At 58.0% G+C, this 21,680-nt stretch overlaps 1 protein-coding gene across 1 annotated transcript in view; it reads right to left on the reverse strand.

Moving 5' to 3' along the window:
* Positions 1-21,680, reverse strand: part of LOC140399931 (calpain-1 catalytic subunit-like) — a 123,585-nt gene that overhangs the window by 10,757 nt on the left and 91,148 nt on the right. The window contains exon 9 of the mRNA XM_072489415.1: positions 2,269-2,343. Coding sequence (XP_072345516.1) covers positions 2,269-2,343 — 75 coding nt within the window. The remainder of the gene's footprint in view (positions 1-2,268; positions 2,344-21,680) is intronic.

A 21,680-nucleotide genomic window follows, 5' to 3' on the forward strand; every position in this document is an offset into this window, starting at 1 on the left:
ACCTGTCCTGGGAGTGTTTGATGGGGACAGTGTCGAGGGAGCATTACTCTGTATCTAACCCCGTGCTGTACCTGTCCTGGGATTGTTTGATGGGGACAGTGTAGAGGGAGCTTTACTCTGTATCTAACCCCGTGCTGTACCTGTCCTGGGAGTGTTTGATGGGGACAGTGCAGAGTGAGCTTTACTCTGTATCTAACCCCGTGCTGTACCTGTCTTGGGAGTGTTTGATGGGGACAGCGTAAAGGGAGCTTTACTCTGTATCTAACCCCGTGCTGCACCTGTCCTGGGAGTGTTTGATGGGGACAGTGTAGAGGGAGCTTTACTCTGTATCTAACCCCGTGCTGTACCTGTCCTGGGAGTGTTTGATGGGGACAGTGTAAAGGGAGCTTTACTCTGTATCTAACCCCGTGCTGTACCTGTCCTGGGAGTGTTTGATGGGGACAGTGTAGAGGGAGCTTTACTCTGTATCTAACCCCGTGCTGTACCTGTCCTGGGAGTGTTTGATGGGGACAGTGTAGAGGGAGCTTTACTCTGTATCTAACCCCGTGCTGTACCTGTCCTGGGAGTGTTTGATGGGGAGTGTCGAGGGAGCTTTACTCTGTATCTAACCCCGTGCTGTACCTGTCCTGGGAGTGTTTGATGGGGACAGTGTAAAGGGAGCTTTACTCTGTATCTAACCCCGTGCTGTACCTGTCCTGGGAGTGTTTGATGGGGACAGTGTAGAGGGAGCTTTACTCTGTACCTAACCCCGTGCTGTACCTGTCCTGGGACTGTTTGATGGGGACAGTGTAGAGGGAGCTTTACTCTGTATCTAACCCCGTGCTGTACCTGTCCTGGGAGTGTTTGATGGAGACAGTGTAGAGGGAGCTTTACTCTGTATCTAACCCCGTGCTGAACCTGTCCTGGGAGTGTTTGTGGGGGACAGTGTAGAGGGAGCTTTACTCTGTATCTAACCCCGTGCTGTACCTGTCCTGGGAGTGTTTGATGGGGACAGTGTAGAGGGAGCTTTACTCTGTATCTAACCCCGTGCTGTACCTGTCCTGGGAGAGTTTGATGGGGACAGTGTAGAGGGAGCTTTACTCTGTATCTAACCCCGTGCTGTACCTGTCCTGGGAGTGTTTGATGGGGACAGTGTAAAGGGAGCTTTACTCTGTATCTAACCCCGTGCTGTACCTGTCCTGGGAGTGTTTGATGGGGACAGTGTAGAGGGAGCTTTACTCTGTATCTAACCCCGTGCTGTACCTGTCCTGGGAGTGTTTGATGGGGACAGTGTAGAGGGAGCTTTACTCTGTAACTAACCCCGTGCAGTACCTGTCCTGGGAGTGTTTGTGGGGGACAGTGTAGAGGGAGCTTTACTCTGTATCTAATGAAGAATTCAGTTAGCCTCTTTTCCTCTGGGTCTCAGAGCTGAGAAAATTCAGCCAAGGCTTCTGTTGTGAAGACAGCAGACAGATGACGACTATCATGGTGGAATATCTGCAGACGAGGAAGGAACAAACGAAGACACAATCAGGAATTCCTGGTGTCATGTGAGAGTACCTTTAAGAAATGGGTGTTTATAAATGGGTGTGTATATAAATATCTGTAGTGAGAGTACCTTTAAGAAATGGGTGTTCATCAGTGATGTCAGAGAGTGGGTGGAGCTGGGCTGTCTGTCAGCTTTTTACTTTCGTTTTAGGCTGTTTGCTGCAGGGTGTGTTTTAGTTTCGCTTTCAGTGTTGGAGCTGAAGCCAGACAGAGCAGGTGTACTGTTGATCTCTCTGCCATGAAAAGACTCTCTCTTGATCATTTGGTGAATTCAGAATTATAAATGTTCTCAGCAGTGAATGTAAACCTAATGTGCTTCTGTTTAAAGTTTTTTTAAAAAGTCTTCTGGATGTTAAAAGGGAAGCTTACGGATTACTTCGTGTTCTTTGGGGGTTGTATTTGAATTGATGGTTGCTGAGATGACTTGGTTTTAAAAAGGTTAACTTGAGTTCATAGAATAAACATTGTTTTGCTTTAAAAAATACTTTCCCATTTCTGCTGTCCCACACCTGTAGAGTGGGCCGTGTGCTCCCCGTACCACAATCTAGTAAAAGTTGTGGGTCAGGTGAACTCCATGATACACTTTGGGGTTCTCGAAACCCTGGCCCAGAACACTGGTGTCCGGCCTGACGGGTACGAAAGCACAAATCATGATTCCAAACATGGTCCAGTTGCTGTGACTTTGTTACGATCTCAGATTCAGATCCATTAAACGTTCTGGAGCCAAACACCAATACTCACCAAAACTCCCCATCTTCCAGCTTGATCCGCAATTGGTTGCACTGGGCGGCATCCACTTCGTTCCATTCGCGGGAGCTGCAGGGTTCAGGAATTAAGCACGCGGTTACTGATTTATAACCGCTCCGACCGCAGGCGCGGATCCGGCCTCTTCCTACCCGGAAGCGGGGGAATGTTGGCGGGGAAAGTGCAGTTGAAGGTGTGGAGGAGAAGCGTGTCGGCGTCCCGTCCCCCCCGCCCGGTAACGGCATGTCCGCTGGTTACCAGACTTGGAGGAAGAAGGTGGAACTCCTGGTCAAGGGACTTGTGGCCACCCAAAATGGCCGCCCGCAAAGGATGATGGGAATTGTGGTCAAGTCGGGACACAGACAGTGCGCAGTCTGTGTATTGGGCAAAGGAAAACCAGACCGAACTGAAACTTGCACCTGTTAAAGATCAATGACTGATTTCCCCAGGACAATAGACTCAAATCAAGGAACAGCAACAGTAGCAGACTCCCCGGCGCCGCTCCCCCTTATTTGGAAAGGCCTACGCGCTTGGGACAATGGTGACTAGGACCCGCCATCGAGGGACCCGCCCCCAATTGGCCAGAATCGGATCAGGGTGATCGAGGCCCTGTCGACCCATTGGATCCCGAGTTAACCCCGCCCAAAAGGTCGCGAAAGAGGAGGAGGCCGAGACTCCCTGCGCACTCGGGGCCGGCCTCTTCTGGGACCGGCCTGTGCCCACTCCAATCGCAGCGCAACGACCAGCCACGCTCAAGACCCGCGATCGCTACCTGGGAGAGAGAGAGACGAGGCCGCAGCCGAGACGAACCTGACGACTTGTAGCCAACGTGGGGCCTCCGATGAAGGCCTTATCTACCCGCACAGAGCCGGTCAGCCAGGAGTTAAGTAAAAGTCATCTTCGTTGATAGGTGTAGTTTAATATGTAGCCACGTGTATCATTGTTACTGATTTACAACCGGGAGATAGGTCTTGTGTTTAATAATAAACTGTCTTTTGAACTAACGTACTGGTTCTGTGGTCATTTGGTCGATACAAGAAACAAACTCGCTGCTTGTGGTTATTTAATAGAGGCAGCAACAGCCGGGAGGGGAGCCGAGGCGCAGTGGCAATTGAAAAGATGGCGGAGGGGGAAGGGTTGTCCGCAAGTGGCCTCCGCCGCCCGGCGGGAGTTGGCGCATGCGCGGGAGCGCCAGCGTGTGTTGGCGGGTGATCATCATCCGCGTCGGCCATCGCGGAGGAATAGAGTGCCCCCCCCCACGGCGCAGGCCCGCCCGCGGATCGGTGGAGGGTCGCAGAACCCCGCCCAAGGTCCGCCAGGAAAGGAAGGAGATGGCGGAAGATCGACCGAAGGCCGTGGGAGGGAGCGGTTGCACTTTTTTTTGAAAGGCTCGAGGGGAGAGGCGAGGAGTGTTTGGAGGGCGCAGGGGGGGTCGCGGATCCGGGAGACGGCTTTGCAGGCGGAGGTGGAGCTCCTGGGGGAACTTCACAAGTCGTTAGGGGCAACGGTGGAGGAGCAGGAGAACGGGTCGAGACGACAGAACCCTGCGTGTCGCCGGCCTGCCTGAGGGCGTGGAAGGCACGGTGTGATGCGAATGTCACTTTAAGAAATGGTAATCTGCGAACGTTACTGCAGTGATGTCAGAGTGTGGGTGGAGCTGAGCTCTGGCTCTGCTTTTTAGTTTCACTTTGAGAAAAGCTTGGGTGTGTCTGTGTTTTTTTGGCTCGGTTTCAGTGTTGGAGCTGCAGTCAGCCACAGAATGTGTAATGTTGACCTCTCTGCCATGAAAAGACGATCTCTTGATCATTTGGTGAATTCAGAGTGGTAACTGTTCTCAGTAGTGACTTTAACCTGATGTGCTTCTGTTAAAGGTTTTTTAAAAAGTCTTATGGATGTTAAAAGGAAAGTAAGGATGACTGAGTGTTGTATTCCTTGGGGGTTGTATTTGAATTGATGGTTGCTAAGATGTTCACTGTATGTTTTAAAAGGTTAACTTGAGTTCATAGAATAAACATTGTTTTGCTTTAAAAAAATACTTTTCCATTTCTGCTGTCCCACACCTGTAGAGTGGGCCGTGTGCTCCCCGTACCACAATCTAGTAAAAGTTGTGTGTCAGGGGAACTCCGTGATACACTTCGGGGTTCTCTAAACCCTGGGCCATAATAACGGGATGGGTCTCGGGGGTGCGGGCGAGGCTGGTGGCGGAGGGGGTGCTGGACAAGGCCCCAGAGGTGGGTAGGCCGCACAGGTCCCGAAGGCAGAGGCGATCGTGAGGCCCCCTAAGTTGGCGGAGACGGAGTCGACCCTGCGATGGGCCAGGGAGAAACGGGACTGCGAACGGGAGGGAAACAGGGCCCGAATATACCAGGACGTTGGAGCGGAGCTGGCGGAACGGCGTGCCGGGTTCAACAGGGCCAAGGCCTTGGTTACGTCGACGGCAGACTAGACTCGGGGTGCTGTGCCCAGCGAAGCTGTGGGTGACGTTCGAAGGCCGGGTGTCCAGGAGGAGGCCACAGAGGAGGCCACTGAGTTTCTCGAAGAGCAGACACGGGGAAGTGAATTTAGGCGCGTACGAGTGAGGGACGATGGCGAGGAGAGGGTTTCCGCAAGGCAGACGAAGTAGGCCCGATTGGAACGGTTGTTGCTTCCGGAAATGGAAGGGGAGGGTAAGATGGGGGGAGCAATGGGGGGAGGATTTGGGGAGGGTGGGGGGGGGGGGGGGAGATAGGTTGTGGAGTGAGGCACTGCGTCGGGTGAATTCGACCTCCTCGAGCGCGAGGGTGAGTTTGGTTCACTTCAAGGCTGTGCACAGGGTGCGCATGACTCGGGCGATGATCAGTGGGCTGACGAGCATGGGCGAGGGCCGGCGAATCATCCGCACATGTACCAAGGGAGTGCTGCACTGTCAGAGGGTCAGTACTGAGGGAGTGCTGCACTGTCAGAGGGTCAGTACTGAGGGAGTGCTGCACTGTCAGAGGGTCAGTACTGAGGGAGTGCTGCACTGTCAGAGGGTCAGCACTGAGGGAGTGCTGCACTGTCAGAGGGTCAGTACTGAGGGAGTGCCGCACTGTCAGAGAGTTAGTACTGAGGGAGTGCTGCACTGTCATAGGGTCAGTACTGAGGGAGAGCCGCACTGTCAGAGGGTCAGTACTGAGGGAGTGTCGCACTGTCAGAGGGTCAGTACTGAGGGAGTGCTGCACTGTCAGAGGGTCAGTACTGAGGGAGTGCTGCACTGTCAGAGGGTCAGTACTGAGGGAGTGCCGCACTGTCAGAGGGTCAGTACTGAGGGAGTGCTGCACTGTCAGAGGCTCAGTACTGAGGGAGTGCTGCACTGTCAGGGGGTCAGTACTGAGGGAATGCCGCACTGTCAGAGGGTCAGTACTGAGGGAGTGCTGCACTGTCAGAGGCTCAGTACTGAGGGAGTGCTGCACTGTCAGAGCCTCAGTACTGAGGGAGTGCTGCACTGTCAGGGGGTCAGTACTGAGGGAATGCCGCACTGTCAGAGGGTCAGTACTGAGGGAGTGCTGCACTGTCAGAGGGTCAGTACTGAGGGAGTGCTGCACTGTCAGAGGGTCAGTACTGAGGGAGTGCCGCACTGTCAGAGGGTCAGTACTGAGGGAGTGCTGCACTGTCAGAGGGTCAGTACTGAGGGAGTGCCGCACTGTCAGAGGGTCAGTACTGAGGGAGTGCTGCACTGTCAGAGGCTCAGTACTGAGGGAGTGCCGCACTGTCAGAGGGTCAGTACTAAGGGAGTGCCGCACTGGAGGAGGGTCAGTACTGAGGGAGTGCAGCACTGTCAGAGGGTCAGTACCGAGGGAGTGCTGCACTGTCAGAGGGTCAGTACTGAGGGAGTGCTGCACTGTCAGAGGGTCAGTACTGAGGGAGTGCGGCACTGTCAGAGGGTCAGTACTGAGGGAGTGCTGCACTGTCAGAGGGTCAGTACTGAGGGAGTGCTGCACTGTCAGAGGGTCAGTACTGAGGGAGTACCGCACTGTCAGAGGGTCAGTACTGAGGGAGCGTTGCACTGTCGGAGGGTCAGTACTGAGGGAGTACCGCACTGTCAGAGGGTCAGTACTGAGGGAGTGCTGCACTGTCAGAGGGTCAGTACTGAGGGAGTGCCGCACTGTCAGAGGGTCAGTACTGAGGGAGTGCTGCACTGTCAGAGGGTCAGTACTGAGGGAGTGCTGCACTTTCAGAGGGTCAGTACTGAGGGAGTGCCGCACTGTCAGAGGGTCAGTACTGAGGGAGTGCTGCACTGTCAGAGGCTCAGTACTGAGGGAGTGCTGCACTGTCAGGGGGTCAGTACTGAGGGAATGCCGCACTGTCAGAGGATCAGTACTGAGGGAGTGCTGCACTGTCAGAGGGTCAGTACTGAGGGAGTGCGGCACTGTCAGAGGGTCAGTACTGAGGGAGTGCTGCACTGTCAGAGGGTCAGTACTGAGGGAGTGCTGCACTGTCAGAGGGTCAGTACTGAGGGAGTACCGCACTGTCAGAGGGTCAGTACTGAGGGAGCGTTGCACTGTCGGAGGGTCAGTACTGAGGGAGTACCGCACTGTCAGAGGGTCAGTACTGAGGGAGTGCTGCACTGTCAGAGGGTCAGTACTGAGGGAGTGCCGCACTGTCAGAGGGTCAGTACTGAGGGAGTGCTGCACTTTCAGAGGGTCAGTACTGAGGGAGTGCTGCACTTTCAGAGGGTCAGTACTGAGGGAGTGCCGCACTGTCAGAGGGTCAGTACTGAGGGGGTGCTGCACTGTCAGAGGCTCAGTACTGAGGGAGTGCCGCACTGTCAGAGGGTCAGTACTGAGGGGGTGCTGCACTGTCAGAGGCTCAGTACTGAGGGAGTGCTGCACTGTCAGGGGGTCAGTACTGAGGGAATGCCGCACTGTCAGAGGGTCAGTACTGAGGGAGTGCTGCACTGTCAGAGGCTCAGTACTGAGGGAGTGCTGCACTGTCAGAGGCTCAGTACTGAGGGAGTGCTGCTCTGTCAGGGGGTCAGTACTGAGGGAATGCCGCACTGTCAGAGGGTCAGCACTGAGGGAGTGCTGCACTGTCAGAGGGTCAGTACTGAGGGAGTGCTGCACTGTCAGAGGGTCAGTACTGAGGGAGTGCCGCACTGTCAGAGGGTCAGTACTGAGGGAGTGCTGCACTGTCAGAGGGTCAGTACTGAGGGAGTGCCGCACTGTCAGAGGGTCAGTACTGAGGGAGTGCTGCACTGTCAGAGGCTCAGTACTGAGGGAGTGCTGCACTGTCAGGGGGTCAGTACTGAGGGAATGCCGCACTGTCAGAGGGTCAGTACTGAGGGAGTGCTGCACTGTCAGAGGCTCAGTACTGAGGGAGTGCTGCACTGTCAGAGGCTCAGTACTGAGGGAGTGCTGCACTGTCAGGGGGTCAGTACTGAGGGAATGCTGCACTGTCAGAGGGTCAGTACTGAGGGATTGCTGCATTGTCAGAGGGTCAGTACTGAGGGAGTGCTGCACTGTCAGAGGGTCAGTACTGAGGGAGTGCTGCACTGTCAGAGGCTCAGTACTGACGGAGTGCCGCACTGTCAGAGCGTCAGTACTGAGGGAGTGCTGCACTGTCAGAGGGTCAGTACTGAGGGAGTGCCGCACTGTCAGAGTGTCAGTACTGAGGGAGTGCTGCACTGTCAGGGGGTCAGTACTGAGGGAGTGCTGCACTGTCAGAGTGTCAGTACTGAGGGAGTGCGGCACTGTCAGAGGGTCAGTACTGAGGGAGTGCTGCACTGTCAGTGCGTCAGTACTGAGGGAATGCCGCACTGTCAGAGCGTCAGTACTGAGGGAGTGCCGCACTGTCAGAGGGTCAGTACTGAGTGAGTGCTGCACTGTGAGAGGGTCAGTACTGAGGGAGTGCTGCACTGTCAGAGGGTCAGTACTGAGGGAGTGCTGCACTGTCAGAGGGTCAGTACTGAGGGAGTGCTGCACTGTCACAGGGTCAGTACTGAGGGGGTGCTGCACTGTCAGAGGGTCAGTACTGAGGGAGTGCTGCACTGTCAGGGGGTCAGTACTGAGGGAGTGCTGCACTGTCAGAGGGTCAGTACTGAGGGAGTGCGGCACTGTCAGAGGGTCAGTACTGAGGGAGTGCTGCACTGTCAGTGGGTCAGTACTGAGGGAATGCCGCACTGTCAGAGCGTCAGTACTGAGGGAGTGCCGCACTGTCAGAGGGTCAGTACTGAGGGAGTGCCGCACTGTCAGAGGGTCAGTACTGAGGGAGTGCTGCACTGTCAGAGGGTCAGTACTGGAGGGAGTGCTGCACTGTCAGAGGGTCAGTACTGAGGGAGTGCTGCACTGTCAGAGGGTCAGCACTGAGGGAGTGCTGCACTGTCAGAGGGTCAGTACTGAGGGAGTGCCGCACTGTCAGAGAGTTAGTACTGAGGGAGTGCTGCACTGTCATAGGGTCAGTACTGAGGGAGAGCCGCACTGTCAGAGGGTCAGTACTGAGGGAGTGTCGCACTGTCAGAGGGTCAGTACTGAGGGAGTGCTGCACTGTCAGAGGGTCAGTACTGAGGGAGTGCTGCACTGTCAGAGGGTCAGTACTGAGGGAGTGCCGCACTGTCTGAGGGTCAGTACTGAGGGAGTGCTGCACTGTCAGAGGCTCAGTACTGAGGGAGTGCTGCACTGTCAGGGGGTCAGTACTGAGGGAATGCCGCACTGTCAGAGGGTCAGTACTGAGGGAGTGCTGCACTGTCAGAGGCTCAGTACTGAGGGAGTGCTGCACTGTCAGAGGCTCAGTACTGAGGGAGTGCTGCACTGTCAGGGGGTCAGTACTGAGGGAATGCCGCACTGTCAGAGGGTCAGTACTGAGGGAGTGCTGCACTGTCAGAGGGTCAGTACTGAGGGAGTGCTGCACTGTCGGAGGGTCAGTACTGAGGGAGTACCGCACTGTCAGAGGGTCAGTACTGAGGGAGTGCTGCACTGTCAGAGGGTCAGTACTGAGGGAGTGCCGCACTGTCAGAGGGTCAGTACTGAGGGAGTGCTGCACTTTCAGAGGGTCAGTACTGAGGGAGTGCTGCACTTTCAGAGGGTCAGTACTGAGGGAGTGCCGCACTGTCAGAGGGTCAGTACTGAGGGGGTGCTGCACTGTCAGAGGCTCAGTACTGAGGGAGTGCCGCACTGTCAGAGGGTCAGTACTGAGGGGGTGCTGCACTGTCAGAGGCTCAGTACTGAGGGAGTGCTGCACTGTCAGGGGGTCAGTACTGAGGGAATGCCGCACTGTCAGAGGGTCAGTACTGAGGGAGTGCTGCACTGTCAGAGGCTCAGTACTGAGGGAGTGCTGCACTGTCAGAGGCTCAGTACTGAGGGAGTGCTGCACTGTCAGGGGGTCAGTACTGAGGGAATGCCGCACTGTCAGAGGGTCAGTACTGAGGGAGTGCTGCACTGTCAGAGGGTCAGTACTGAGGGAGTGCTGCACTGTCAGAGGGTCAGTACTGAGGGAGTGCCGCACTGTCAGAGGGTCAGTACTGAGGGAGTGCTGCACTGTCAGAGGGTCAGTACTGAGGGAGTGCCGCACTGTCAGAGGGTCAGTACTGAGGGAGTGCTGCACTGTCAGAGGCTCAGTACTGAGGGAGTGCTGCACTGTCAGGGGGTCAGTACTGAGGGAATGCCGCACTGTCAGAGGGTCAGTACTGAGGGAGTGCTGCACTGTCAGAGGCTCAGTACTGAGGGAGTGCTGCACTGTCAGAGGCTCAGTACTGAGGGAGTGCTGCACTGTCAGGGGGTCAGTACTGAGGGAATGCTGCACTGTCAGAGGGTCAGTACTGAGGGATTGCTGCATTGTCAGAGGGTCAGTACTGAGGGAGTGCTGCACTGTCAGAGGGTCAGTACTGAGGGAGTGCTGCACTGTCAGAGGCTCAGTACTGACGGAGTGCCGCACTGTCAGAGCGTCAGTACTGAGGGAGTGCTGCACTGTCAGAGGGTCAGTACTGAGGGAGTGCCGCACTGTCAGAGTGTCAGTACTGAGGGAGTGCTGCACTGTCAGGGGGTCAGTACTGAGGGAGTGCTGCACTGTCAGAGTGTCAGTACTGAGGGAGTGCGGCACTGTCAGAGGGTCAGTACTGAGGGAGTGCTGCACTGTCAGTGGGTCAGTACTGAGGGAATGCCGCACTGTCAGAGCGTCAGTACTGAGGGAGTGCCGCACTGTCAGAGGGTCAGTACTGAGTGAGTGCTGCACTGTGAGAGGGTCAGTACTGAGGGAGTGCTGCACTGTCAGAGGGTCAGTACTGAGGGAGTGCTGCACTGTCAGAGGGTCAGTACTGAGGGAGTGCTGCACTGTCACAGGGTCAGTACTGAGGGGGTGCTGCACTGTCAGAGGGTCAGTACTGAGGGAGTGCTGCACTGTCAGGGGGTCAGTACTGAGGGAGTGCTGCACTGTCAGAGGGTCAGTACTGAGGGAGTGCGGCACTGTCAGAGGGTCAGTACTGAGGGAGTGCTGCACTGTCAGTGGGTCAGTACTGAGGGAATGCCGCACTGTCAGAGCGTCAGTACTGAGGGAGTGCCGCACTGTCAGAGGCTCAGTACTGAGGGAGTGCCGCACTGTCAGAGGGTCAGTACTGAGGGAGTGCTGCACTGTCAGAGGGTCAGTTCTGGAGGGAGTGCTGCACTGTCAGAGGGTCAGTACTGAGGGAGTGCTGCACTGTCAGAGGGTCAGCACTGAGGGAGTGCTGCACTGTCAGAGGGTCAGTACTGAGGGAGTGCCGCACTGTCAGAGAGTTAGTACTGAGGGAGTGCTGCACTGTCATAGGGTCAGTACTGAGGGAGAGCCGCACTGTCAGAGGGTCAGTACTGAGGGAGTGTCGCACTGTCAGAGGGTCAGTACTGAGGGAGTGCTGCACTGTCAGAGGGTCAGTACTGAGGGAGTGCTGCACTGTCAGAGGGTCAGTACTGAGGGAGTGCCGCACTGTCTGAGGGTCAGTACTGAGGGAGTGCTGCACTGTCAGAGGCTCAGTACTGAGGGAGTGCTGCACTGTCAGGGGGTCAGTACTGAGGGAATGCCACACTGTCAGAGGGTCAGTACTGAGGGAGTGCTGCACTGTCAGAGGCTCAGTACTGAGGGAGTGCTGCACTGTCAGAGGCTCAGTACTGAGGGAGTGCTGCACTGTCAGGGGGTCAGTACTGAGGGAATGCCGCACTGTCAGAGGGTCAGTACTGAGGGAGTGCTGCACTGTCAGAGGGTCAGTACTGAGGGAGTGCTGCACTGTCAGAGGGTCAGTACTGAGGGAGTGCCGCACTGTCAGAGGGTCAGTACTGAGGGAGTGCTGCACTGTCAGAGGGTCAGTACTGAGGGAGTGCCGCACTGTCAGAGGGTCAGTACTGAGGGAGTGCTGTACTGTCAGAGGCTCAGTACTGAGGGAGTGCTGCACTGTCAGGGGGTCAGTACTGAGGGAATGCCGCACTGTCAGAGGGTCAGTACTGAGGGAGTGCAGCACTGTCAGAGGGTCAGTACCGAGGGAGTGCTGCACTGTCAGAGGGTCAGTACTGAGGGAGTGCTGCACTGTCAGAGGGTCAGTACTGAGGGAGTGCGGCACTGTCAGAGGGTCAGTACTGAGGGAGTGCTGCACTGTCAGAGGGTCAGTACTGAGGGAGTGCTGCACTGTCAGAGGGTCAGTACTGAGGGAGTACCGCACTGTCAGAGGGTCAGTACTGAGGGAGCGTTGCACTGTCGGAGGGTCAGTACTGAGGGAGTACCGCACTGTCAGAGGGTCAGTACTGAGGGAGTGCTGCACTGTCAGAGGGTCAGTACTGAGGGAGTGCTGCACTGTCAGAGGGTCAGTACTGAGGGAGTGCTGCACTTTCAGAGGGTCAGTACTGAGGGAGTGCCGCACTGTCAGAGGGTCAGTACTGAGGGAGTGCTGCACTGTCAGAGGCTCAGTACTGAGGGAGTGCTGCACTGTCAGGGGGTCAGTACTGAGGGAATGCCGCACTGTCAGAGGATCAGTACTGAGGGAGTGCTGCACTGTCAGAGGGTCAGTACTGAGGGAGTGCGGCACTGTCAGAGGGTCAGTACTGAGGGAGTGCTGCACTGTCAGAGGGTCAGTACTGAGGGAGTGCTGCACTGTCAGAGGGTCAGTACTGAGGGAGTACCGCACTGTCAGAGGGTCAGTACTGAGGGAGCGTTGCACTGTCGGAGGGTCAGTACTGAGGGAGTACCGCACTGTCACAGGGTCAGTACTGAGGGAGTGCTGCACTGTCAGAGGGTCAGTACTGAGGGAGTGCCGCACTGTCAGAGGATCAGTACTGAGGGAGTGCTGCACTTTCAGAGGGTCAGTACTGAGGGAGTGCTGCACTTTCAGAGGGTCAGTACTGAGGGAGTGCCGCACTGTCAGAGGGTCAGTACTGAGGGGGTGCTGCACTGTCAGAGGCTCAGTACTGAGGGAGTGCTGCACTGTCAGGGGGTCAGTACTGAGGGAATGCCGCACTGTCAGAGGGTCAGTACTGAGGGAGTGCTGCACTGTCAGAGGCTCAGTACTGAGGGAGTGCTGCACTGTCAGAGGCTCAGTACTGAGGGAGTGCTGCACTGTCAGGGGGTCAGTACTGAGGGAATGCCGCACTGTCAGAGGGTCAGTACTGAGGGAGTGCTGCACTGTCAGAGGGTCAGTACTGAGGGAGTGCTGCACTGTCAGAGGGTCAGTACTGAGGGAGTGCCGCACTGTCAGAGGGTCAGTACTGAGGGAGTGCTGCACTGTCAGAGGGTCAGTACTGAGGGAGTGCCGCACTGTCAGAGGGTCAGTACTGAGGGAGTGCTGCACTGTCAGAGGCTCAGTACTGAGGGAGTGCTGCACTGTCAGGGGGTCAGTACTGAGGGAATGCCGCACTGTCAGAGGGTCAGTACTGAGGGAGTGCTGCACTGTCAGAGGCTCAGTACTGAGGGAGTGCTGCACTGTCAGAGGCTCAGTACTGAGGGAGTGCTGCACTGTCAGGGGGTCAGTACTGAGGGAATGCTGCACTGTCAGAGGGTCAGTACTGAGGGATTGCTGCATTGTCAGAGGGTCAGTACTGAGGGAGTGCTGCACTGTCAGAGGCTCAGTACTGAGGGAGTGCTGCACTGTCAGAGGCTCAGTACTGAGGGAGTGCTGCACTGTCAGAGGGTCAGTACTGAGGGAGTGCTGCACTGTCAGAGGGTCAGTACTGAGGGATTGCTGCATTGTCAGAGGGTCAGTACTGAGGGAGTGCTGCACTGTCAGAGGGTCAGTACTGAGGGAGTGCTGCACTGTCAGAGGCTCAGTACTGACGGAGTGCCGCACTGTCAAAGCGTCAGTACTGAGGGAGTGCTGCACTGTCAGAGGGTCAGTACTGAGGGAGTGCCGCACTGTCAGAGTGTCAGTACTGAGGGAGTGCTGCACTGTCAGGGGGTCAGTACTGAGGGAGTGCTGCACTGTCAGAGGGTCAGTACTGAGGGAGTGCGGCACTGTCAGAGGGTCAGTACTGAGGGAGTGCTGCACTGTCAGTGGGTCAGTACTGAGGGAATGCCGCACTGTCAGAGCGTCAGTACTGAGGGAGTGCCGCACTGTCAGAGGGTCAGTACTGAGTGAGTGCTGCACTGTGAGAGGGTCAGTACTGAGGGAGTGCTGCACTGTCAGAGGGTCAGTGCTGAGGGAGTGCTGCACTGTCACAGGGTCAGTACTGAGGGGGTGCTGCACTGTCAGAGGGTCAGTACTGAGGGAGTGCTGCACTGTCAGGGGGTCAGTACTGAGGGAGTGCTGCACTGTCAGAGGGTCAGTACTGAGGGAGTGCGGCACTGTCAGAGGGTCAGTACTGAGGGAGTGCTGCACTGTCAGAGGGTCAGTACTGAGGGAGTGCCGCACTGTCAGAGGGTCAGTACTGAGGGAGTGCTGCACTGTCAGAGGGTCAGTACTGAGGGAGTGCCGCACTGTCAGAGGGTCAGTACTGAGTGAGTGCTGCACTGTGAGAGGGTCAGTACTGAGGGAGTGCTGCACTGTCAGAGGGTCAGTACTGAGGGAGTGCTGCACTGACAGAGGGTCAGTACTGAGGGAGTGCTGCACTGTCACAGGGTCAGTACTGAGGGGGTGATGCACTGTCAGAGGGTCAGTACTGAGGGAGTGCTGCACTGTCAGAGGGTCAGTACTGAGGGACTGCCGCACTGTCAGAGGGTCAGTAGTGAGGGAGCGCCGCACTGTCAGAGGGTCAGTACTGAGGGAGCGCCGCACTGTGAGAGGGTCAGTACTGAGGGAGTGCCGCACTGTCAGAGGGTCAGTACTGAGGGAGCGCCGCACTGTCAGAGGGTCAGTACTGAGGGAGCGCTGCACTGTCAGAGGGTCAGTACTGAGGGAGTGCTGCACTGTCAGAGGGACAGTACTGAGGGAGTGCTGCACTGTCAGAGGGTCAGAACTGAGGGAGTGCTGCACTGTCAGAGGGTCAGTACTGAGGGAGTGCTGCACTGTCAGAGGGTCAGTGCTGAGGGAGAGCTGCACTGTCAGAGGGTCAGTACTGAGGGAGTGCTGCACTGTCAGAGGGTCAGTACTGAGGGAGTGCTGCACTGTCAGAGGGTCAGTGCTGAGGGAGAGCTGCACTGTCAGAGGGTCAGTACTGAGGGAGCGCTGCACTGTCAGAGGGTCAGTACTGAGGGGGTGCCGCACTGTCAGAGGGTCAGTACTGAGGGTGTGCCGCACTGTCAGAGGGTCAGTACTGAGGGAGTGCTGCACTGTCAGAGGGTCAGTACTGAGGGAGCGCTGTACTGTCAGAGGGTCCGTACTGAGGGAGCGCTGCACTGTCAGAGGGTCAGTACTGAGGGTGTGCCGCATTGTCAGAGCTTCAGTACTGAGGGGGTGCCGCACTGTCAGAGGGTCAGTACTGAGGGAGCGCCGCACTGTCAGAGGGTCAGTACTGAGGGAGCGCTGCACTGTCAGAGGGTCAGTACTGAGGGAGTGCTGCACTGTCAGAGGGACAGTACTGAGGGAGTGCTGCACTGTCAGAGGGTCAGAACTGAGGGAGTGCTGCACTGTCAGAGGGTCAGTACTGAGGGAGTGCTGCACTGTCAGAGGGTCTGTGCTGAGGGAGAGCTGCACTGTCAGAGGGTCAGTACTGAGGGAGTGCTGCACTGTCAGAGGGTCAGTACTGAGGGAGTGCTGCACTGTCAGAGGGTCAGTGCTGAGGGAGTGCTGCACTGTCAGAGGGTCAGTACTGAGGGAGTGCCGCACTGTCAGAGGGTCAGTACTGAGGGAGCGCTGCACTGTCAGAGGGTCAGTACTGAGGGGGTGCCGCACTGTCAGAGGGTCAGTACTGAGGGTGTGCCGCACTGTCAGAGGGTCAGTACTGAGGGAGCGCTGCACTGTCAGAGGGTCAGTACTGAGGGGGTGCCGCACTGTCAGAGGGTCACTCCCAGGACAGGTACAGCACGGGTTAGATACAGAGTAAGGGACCCGTCCTGTTCGGGGAAGGGACCCGCCATGTTCGGAGAAGGGACCCGCCCTGTTCGGGGAAGGGACCCGCCCTGTTCGGGGAAGGGACCCGTCCTGTTCGGGGAAGGGACCCGCCCTGTTCGGGGAAGGGACCCGCCCTGTTCGGAGAAGGGACCCGTCCTGTTCGGAGAAGGGACCCGTCCTGTTCGGGGAAGGGACCCGTCCTGTTCGGAGAAGGGACCCGCCCTGTTCGGAGAAGGGACCCGCCCTGTTCGGGGAAGGGACCCGTCCTGTTCGGAGAAGGGACCCGCCCTGTTCTGAGAAGGGACCCGTCCTGTTCGGGGAAGGGACCCGTCCTGTTCGGAGAAGGGACCCGCCCTGTTCGGGGAAGGGACCCGTCCTGTTCGGAGAAGGGACCCGTCCTGTTCGGGGAAGGGACCCGTCCTGTTCGGGGAAGGGACCCGTCCTGTTCGGGGAAGGGACCCGTCCTGTTCGGGGAAGGGACCCGTCCTGTTCGGGGAAGGGACCCGTCCTGTTCGGAGAAGGGACCCGCCCTGTTCGGGGAAGGGACCCGCCCTGTTCGGAGAAGGGACCCGCCGTGTTCGGGGAAGGGACCCGCCCTGTTCGGAGAAGGGACCCGTCCTGTTCGGGGAAGGGACCCGCCCTGTTCGGGGAAGGGACCCGCCCTGTTCGGAGAAGGGACCCGTCCTGTTCGGAGAAGGGACCCGCCCTGTTCGGGGAAGGGACCCGCCCTGTTCGGAGAAGGGACCCGTCCTGTTCGGGGAAGGGACCCGTCCTGTTCGGAGAAGGGACCCGCCCTGTTCGGGGAAGGGACCCGTCCTGTTCGGGGAAGGGACCCGCCCTGTTCGGAGAAGGGACCCGCCCTGTTCGGGGAAGGGACCCGTCCTGTTCGGAGAAGGGACCCGTCCTGTTCGGAGAAGGGACCCGTCCTGTTCGGGGAAGGGACCCGCCCTGTTCGGGGAAGGGACCCGTCCTGTTCGGGGAAGGGACCCGCCCTGTTCGGGGAAGGGACCCGTCCTGTTCGGAGAAGGGACCCGCCCTGTTCGGGGAAGGGACCCGTCCTGTTTGGAGAAGGGACCCGTCCTGTTCGGAGAAGGGTCCCGAGCTGTTCGGAGAAGGGACCCGCCCTGTTCGGGGAAGGGACCCGCCCTGTTCGGGGAAGGGACCCGCCCTGTTCGGAGAAGGGACCCGTCCTGTTCGGGGAAGGGACCCGTCCTGTTCGGGGAAGGGAACCGCCCTGTTCGGGGAAGGGACCCGTCCTTTCCGGAGAAGGGACCCGCCCTGTTCGGGGAAGGGACCCGTCCTGTTCGGGGAAGGGACCCGCCCTGTTCGGGGAAGGGACCCGTCCTGTTCGGGGAAGGGACCCGTACTGTTCGGGGAAGGGACCCGTCCTGTTCGGGGAAGGGACCCGCCCTGTTCGGGGAAGGGACCCGCCCTGTTCGGGGAAGGGACCCGTCCTGTTCGGGGAAGGGACCCGCCCTGTTCGGAGAAGGGACCCGTCCTGTTCGGGGAAGGGACCCGTCCTGTTCGGGGAAGGGACCCGCCCTGTTCGGGGAAGGGACCCGCCCTGTTCGGAGAAGGGACCCGTCCTGTTCGGGGAAGGGACCCGTCCTGTTCGGGGAAGGGACCCGCCCTGTTCGGGGAAGGGACCCGCCCTGTTCGGGGAAGGGACCCGCCCTGTTCGGGGAAGGGACCCGTCCTGTTCGGGGAAGGGACCCGCCCTGTTCGGGGAAGGGACCCGTCCTGTTCGGGGAAGGGACCCGCCCTGTTCGGGGAAGGGACCCGTCCTGTTCGGGGGAGGGACCCGCCCTGTTCGGGGAAGGGACCCGCCCTGTTCGGAGAAGGGACCCGTCCTGTTCGGAGAAGGGACCCGTCCTGTTCGGAGAAGGGACACGTCCTGTTCGGGGAAGGGACCCGCCCTGTTCGGGGAAGGGACCCGCCCTGTTCGGAGAAGGGACCCGCCCTGTTCGGAGAAGGGACCCGCCCTGTTCGGGGAAGGGACCCGTCCTGTTCGGGGAAGGGACCCGCCCTGTTCGGGGAAGGGACCCGCCCTGTTCGGGGGAGGGACCCGCCCTGTTCGGGGGAGGGACCCGCCCTGTTCGGGGAAGGGACCCGCCCTGTTCGGAGAAGGGACCCGTCCTGTTCGGGGAAGGGACCCGCCCTGTTCGGAGAAGGGACCCGTCCTGTTCGGGGAAGGGACCCGCCCTGTTCGGAGAAGGGACCCGTCCTGTTCGGGGGAGGGACCCGCCCTGTTCGGAGAAGGGACCCGTCCTGTTCGGAGAAGGGACCCGTCCTGTTCGGAGAAGGGACCCGTCCTGTTCACGAAGGGACACGTCCTGTTCGGGGAAGGGACCCGCCCTGTTCGGGGAAGGGACCCGCCCTGTTCGGAGAAGGGACCCGCCCTGTTCGGAGAAGGGACCCGCCCTGTTCGGGGAAGGGACCCGTCCTGTTCGGGGAAGGGACCCGCCCTGTTCGGGGAAGGGACCCGCCCTGTTCGGGGGAGGGACCCGCCCTGTTCGGGGGAGGGACCCGCCCTGTTCGGGGAAGGGACCCGCCCTGTTCGGAGAAGGGACCCGTCCTGTTCGGGGAAGGGACCCGCCCTGTTCGGAGAAGGGACCCGTCCTGTTCGGGGAAGGGACCCGCCCTGTTCGGAGAAGGGACCCGTCCTGTTCGGAGAAGGGACCCGCCCTGTTCGGAGAAGGGACCCGTCCTGTTCGGAGAAGGGACCCGTCCTGTTCGGGGAAGGGACCCGTCCTGTTCGGAGAAGGGACCCGTCCTGTTCGGGGAAGGGACCCGCCCTGTTCGGGGAAGGGACCCGCCCTGTTCGGAGAAGGGACCCGTCCTGTTCGGGGAAGGGACCTGCCCTGTTCGGGGAAGGGACCCGTCCTGTTCGGAGAAGGGACCCGTCCTGTTCGGAGAAGGGACCCGTCCTGTTCGGGGAAGTGACCCGCCCTGTTCGGAGAAGGTACCCGTCCTGTTCGGGGAAGGGACCCGCCCTGTTCGGGGAAGGGACCCGTCCTGTTCGGGGAAGGGACCCGTCCTGTTCGGAGAAGGGACCCGCCCTGTTCGGGGAAGGGACCCGCCCTGTTCGGAGAAGGGACCCGCCCTGTTCGGAGAAGGTACCCGTCCTGTTCGGGGAAGGGACCCGCCCTGTTCGGGGAAGGGACCCGTCCTGTTCGGGGAAGGGACCCGTCCTGTTCGGAGAAGGGACCCGCCCTGTTCGGGGAAGGGACCCGTCCTGTTCGGAGAAGGGACCCGCCCTGTTCGGGGAAGGGACCCGTCCTGTTCGGAGAAGGGACCCGTCCTGTTCGGAGAAGGGACCCGTCCTGTTCGGGGAAGGGACCCGTCCTGTTCGGAGAAGGGACCCGCCCTGTTCGGAGAAGGGACCCGCCCTGTTCGGGGAAGGGACCCGTCCTGTTCGGAGAAGGGACCCGCCCTGTTCGGAGCTCTGGGATGTCTCGTTCAAACTCCCAGTGTGACTGATGGGGGAGGGTAGGCCGCCTCTTTACCCTCAGTCTGGGGTTATTAATAATGCCTCTCCTATTAAATGCTGGCCATGTACTGGCAAATTCCACCAGCTGCTGGGATTTTCTCCCGGTGGGGGAAGCAGGGAGGGGAAGAGGATATTAACGGAAACAAGGAGAGTGTTCCTGTCGAGGCCTGTCAGGTGGCCATCTCCTGCCTGCTCTGCATAGCTTCAGCTGCCTGTGGCGCTAATCACAGCAGCTGCCCGAACCCCTCCGCCTCTCTCTCTCCGCCTCGCTCTCTCTCTCTCTCTCTCACACACACTCTCTCTCTCCGCCTCTCTCTCTCTCTCTCACACACTCTCTCTCTCTCTCTCCGCCTCTCTCTCTCTCTCACACACTCTCTCTCCGCCTCTCTCTCCGCCTCGCTCTCTCTCACACACTCTCTCGCTCTCTCTCTCAGCCTCTCTCTCTCTCTCACACACTCTCTCTCTCCGCCTCTCTCTCTCTCTCTCACGCACTCTCTCTCTCTCTCTCCGCCTCTCTCTCTCTCTCTCACACACTCTCTCTCTCTCTCTCTCCGCCTCGCTCTCTCACACACTCTCTCGCTCTCTCTCTCAGCCTCTCTCTCTCTCTCTCTCCACCTCTCTCTCTCTCTCCACCTCGCTCTCTCTCACACACTCTCTCGCTCTCTCTCTCCGCCTCTCTCTCTCTTTCTCCACCTCTCTCTCTCTCTCTCTCTCCGCCTCTCTCTCTCTCTCTCACACACACACTCTCTCTCTCTCCGCCTCGCTCTCTCTCACACACTCTCTCGCTCTCTCTCTCAGCCTCTCTCTCTGCCTCTCTCTCTGCCTCTCTCTCCACCTCTCTCTCTCTCTCTCACACAATCTCTCTCTCTCTCTGTCTCTCTCTGTCTCTCTCACACACACTCTCTCTCTCTCCACCTCTCTCTCTCTCTCTCTCACACACTCTCTCTCTCAAACACTCTCTCTCTCAAACACACTCTCAATCTCTCTCACACTCACACACTCTCTCTCACACACTCTCTCTCTCTGTCTCTCTCTCTCTCCGCCTCTCTCTCCGCCTCGCTCTCTCTCACACTCTCTCGCTCTCTCTCTCACACACTCTCTCGCTCACTCTCTCAGCCTCTCTCTCTCTCTCCACCTCTCTCTCTCTCTCTCACACAATCTCTCTCTCTCTCACAAAATCTCTCTCTCTCCGCCTCTCTCTCTGTCTCTCTCACACACACTCTCTCTCTCTCTCTCTCACACGTACTCTCTCTCTCACACACTCTCAATCTCTCTCACACTCTCTCACACACACTCTCTCTCTCAAACACACTCTCTCTCTCACACACTCTCTCACACACTCTCTCACACACTCTCACACACACACACTCTCTCACACATACTCACTCACACACTCTCTCTCACACACTCTCTCTCACACACTCTCTCTCACACACTCTCTCTCACACACTCTCTCTCACACACTCTCTCTCACACACTCTCTCTCTCACACTCTCTCTCTCACACACTCTCTCTCACTCACACACACACTCTCACACACACACACTCTCTCACACACTCTCTCTCTCACACACTCTCTCTCTCACACACTCTCTCTCTCACACTCTCTTACACACATACACACTCTCACACACACTCTCTCTCACACATACTCTCACACACACACACACACTCTCACACACACTCTCTCTCTCCCACTCTCTCTCTCACACACTCTCTTACACACATACACACTCTCACTCTTACACTCTCACACACTCTCTCACACAATCTCTCCCACACAATCTCTCTCACACATTCAGTCTCCCTCTCTCACACACACTCTCTGTGTGTCTCTCTCACACACTCTCTCTGACACACAGACTCTCACACTTGCTCTCTCACACTCGTGCTCTCTCTCTCTCTCTCACCCTTGCGCTCTCTCTCACACTCTTTCTCTCCCCCCCCCCTTGTCTGCGTGGGTTTCCTCCGGGTGCTCCGGATTCCCCCCCACAGTCCAGAGACGTGCAGGTTAGGGTGGAGTGGCCGCGATCAATTGCCCCCTTAGTGCCCAAAACGTTCGGTGGGGTTACTGGGTTACGGGGATAGGGTGGGGGTGTGGGTTTAAGTAAAGTGCCCTTTCCAAGGACCGGTGCAGACACGATGGGCCGAATGGGCTCCTTCTGCACTGTAAATTCTCTGATTCTCTCTCTCTCTCCTTTAAGACACTCCTTAAAGCGGGTCTCGTTGACCGAGCTTTGTACAGATCACTTGCCCTAACATCTCTCGAGCTATCTTGGTGTCGAATACCATTTCATGATTTTCCTGTCAATCCTCTCCCTACAAAGATGCTGTGTAATTAACTGCTGGACACAGACAGTAACAGGCAAATTAAAAAGTAAAATTGTGCCAAGGTTTTCGAGAGGATAATGAACCCTCAGATCTGAGCCCCTCCCTCTGGGTCTCAAGGCTGTCACATTGGCTCGAATATTTTGATATATATTCATTCACAGGATGTGGCTGTCGTTGGCTGGGCCTGGCATTCAT

The sequence above is a fragment of the Scyliorhinus torazame genome, chromosome 24 (assembly GCF_047496885.1).
Source record: "Scyliorhinus torazame isolate Kashiwa2021f chromosome 24, sScyTor2.1, whole genome shotgun sequence".
NCBI lineage: Eukaryota > Metazoa > Chordata > Chondrichthyes > Carcharhiniformes > Scyliorhinidae > Scyliorhinus > Scyliorhinus torazame.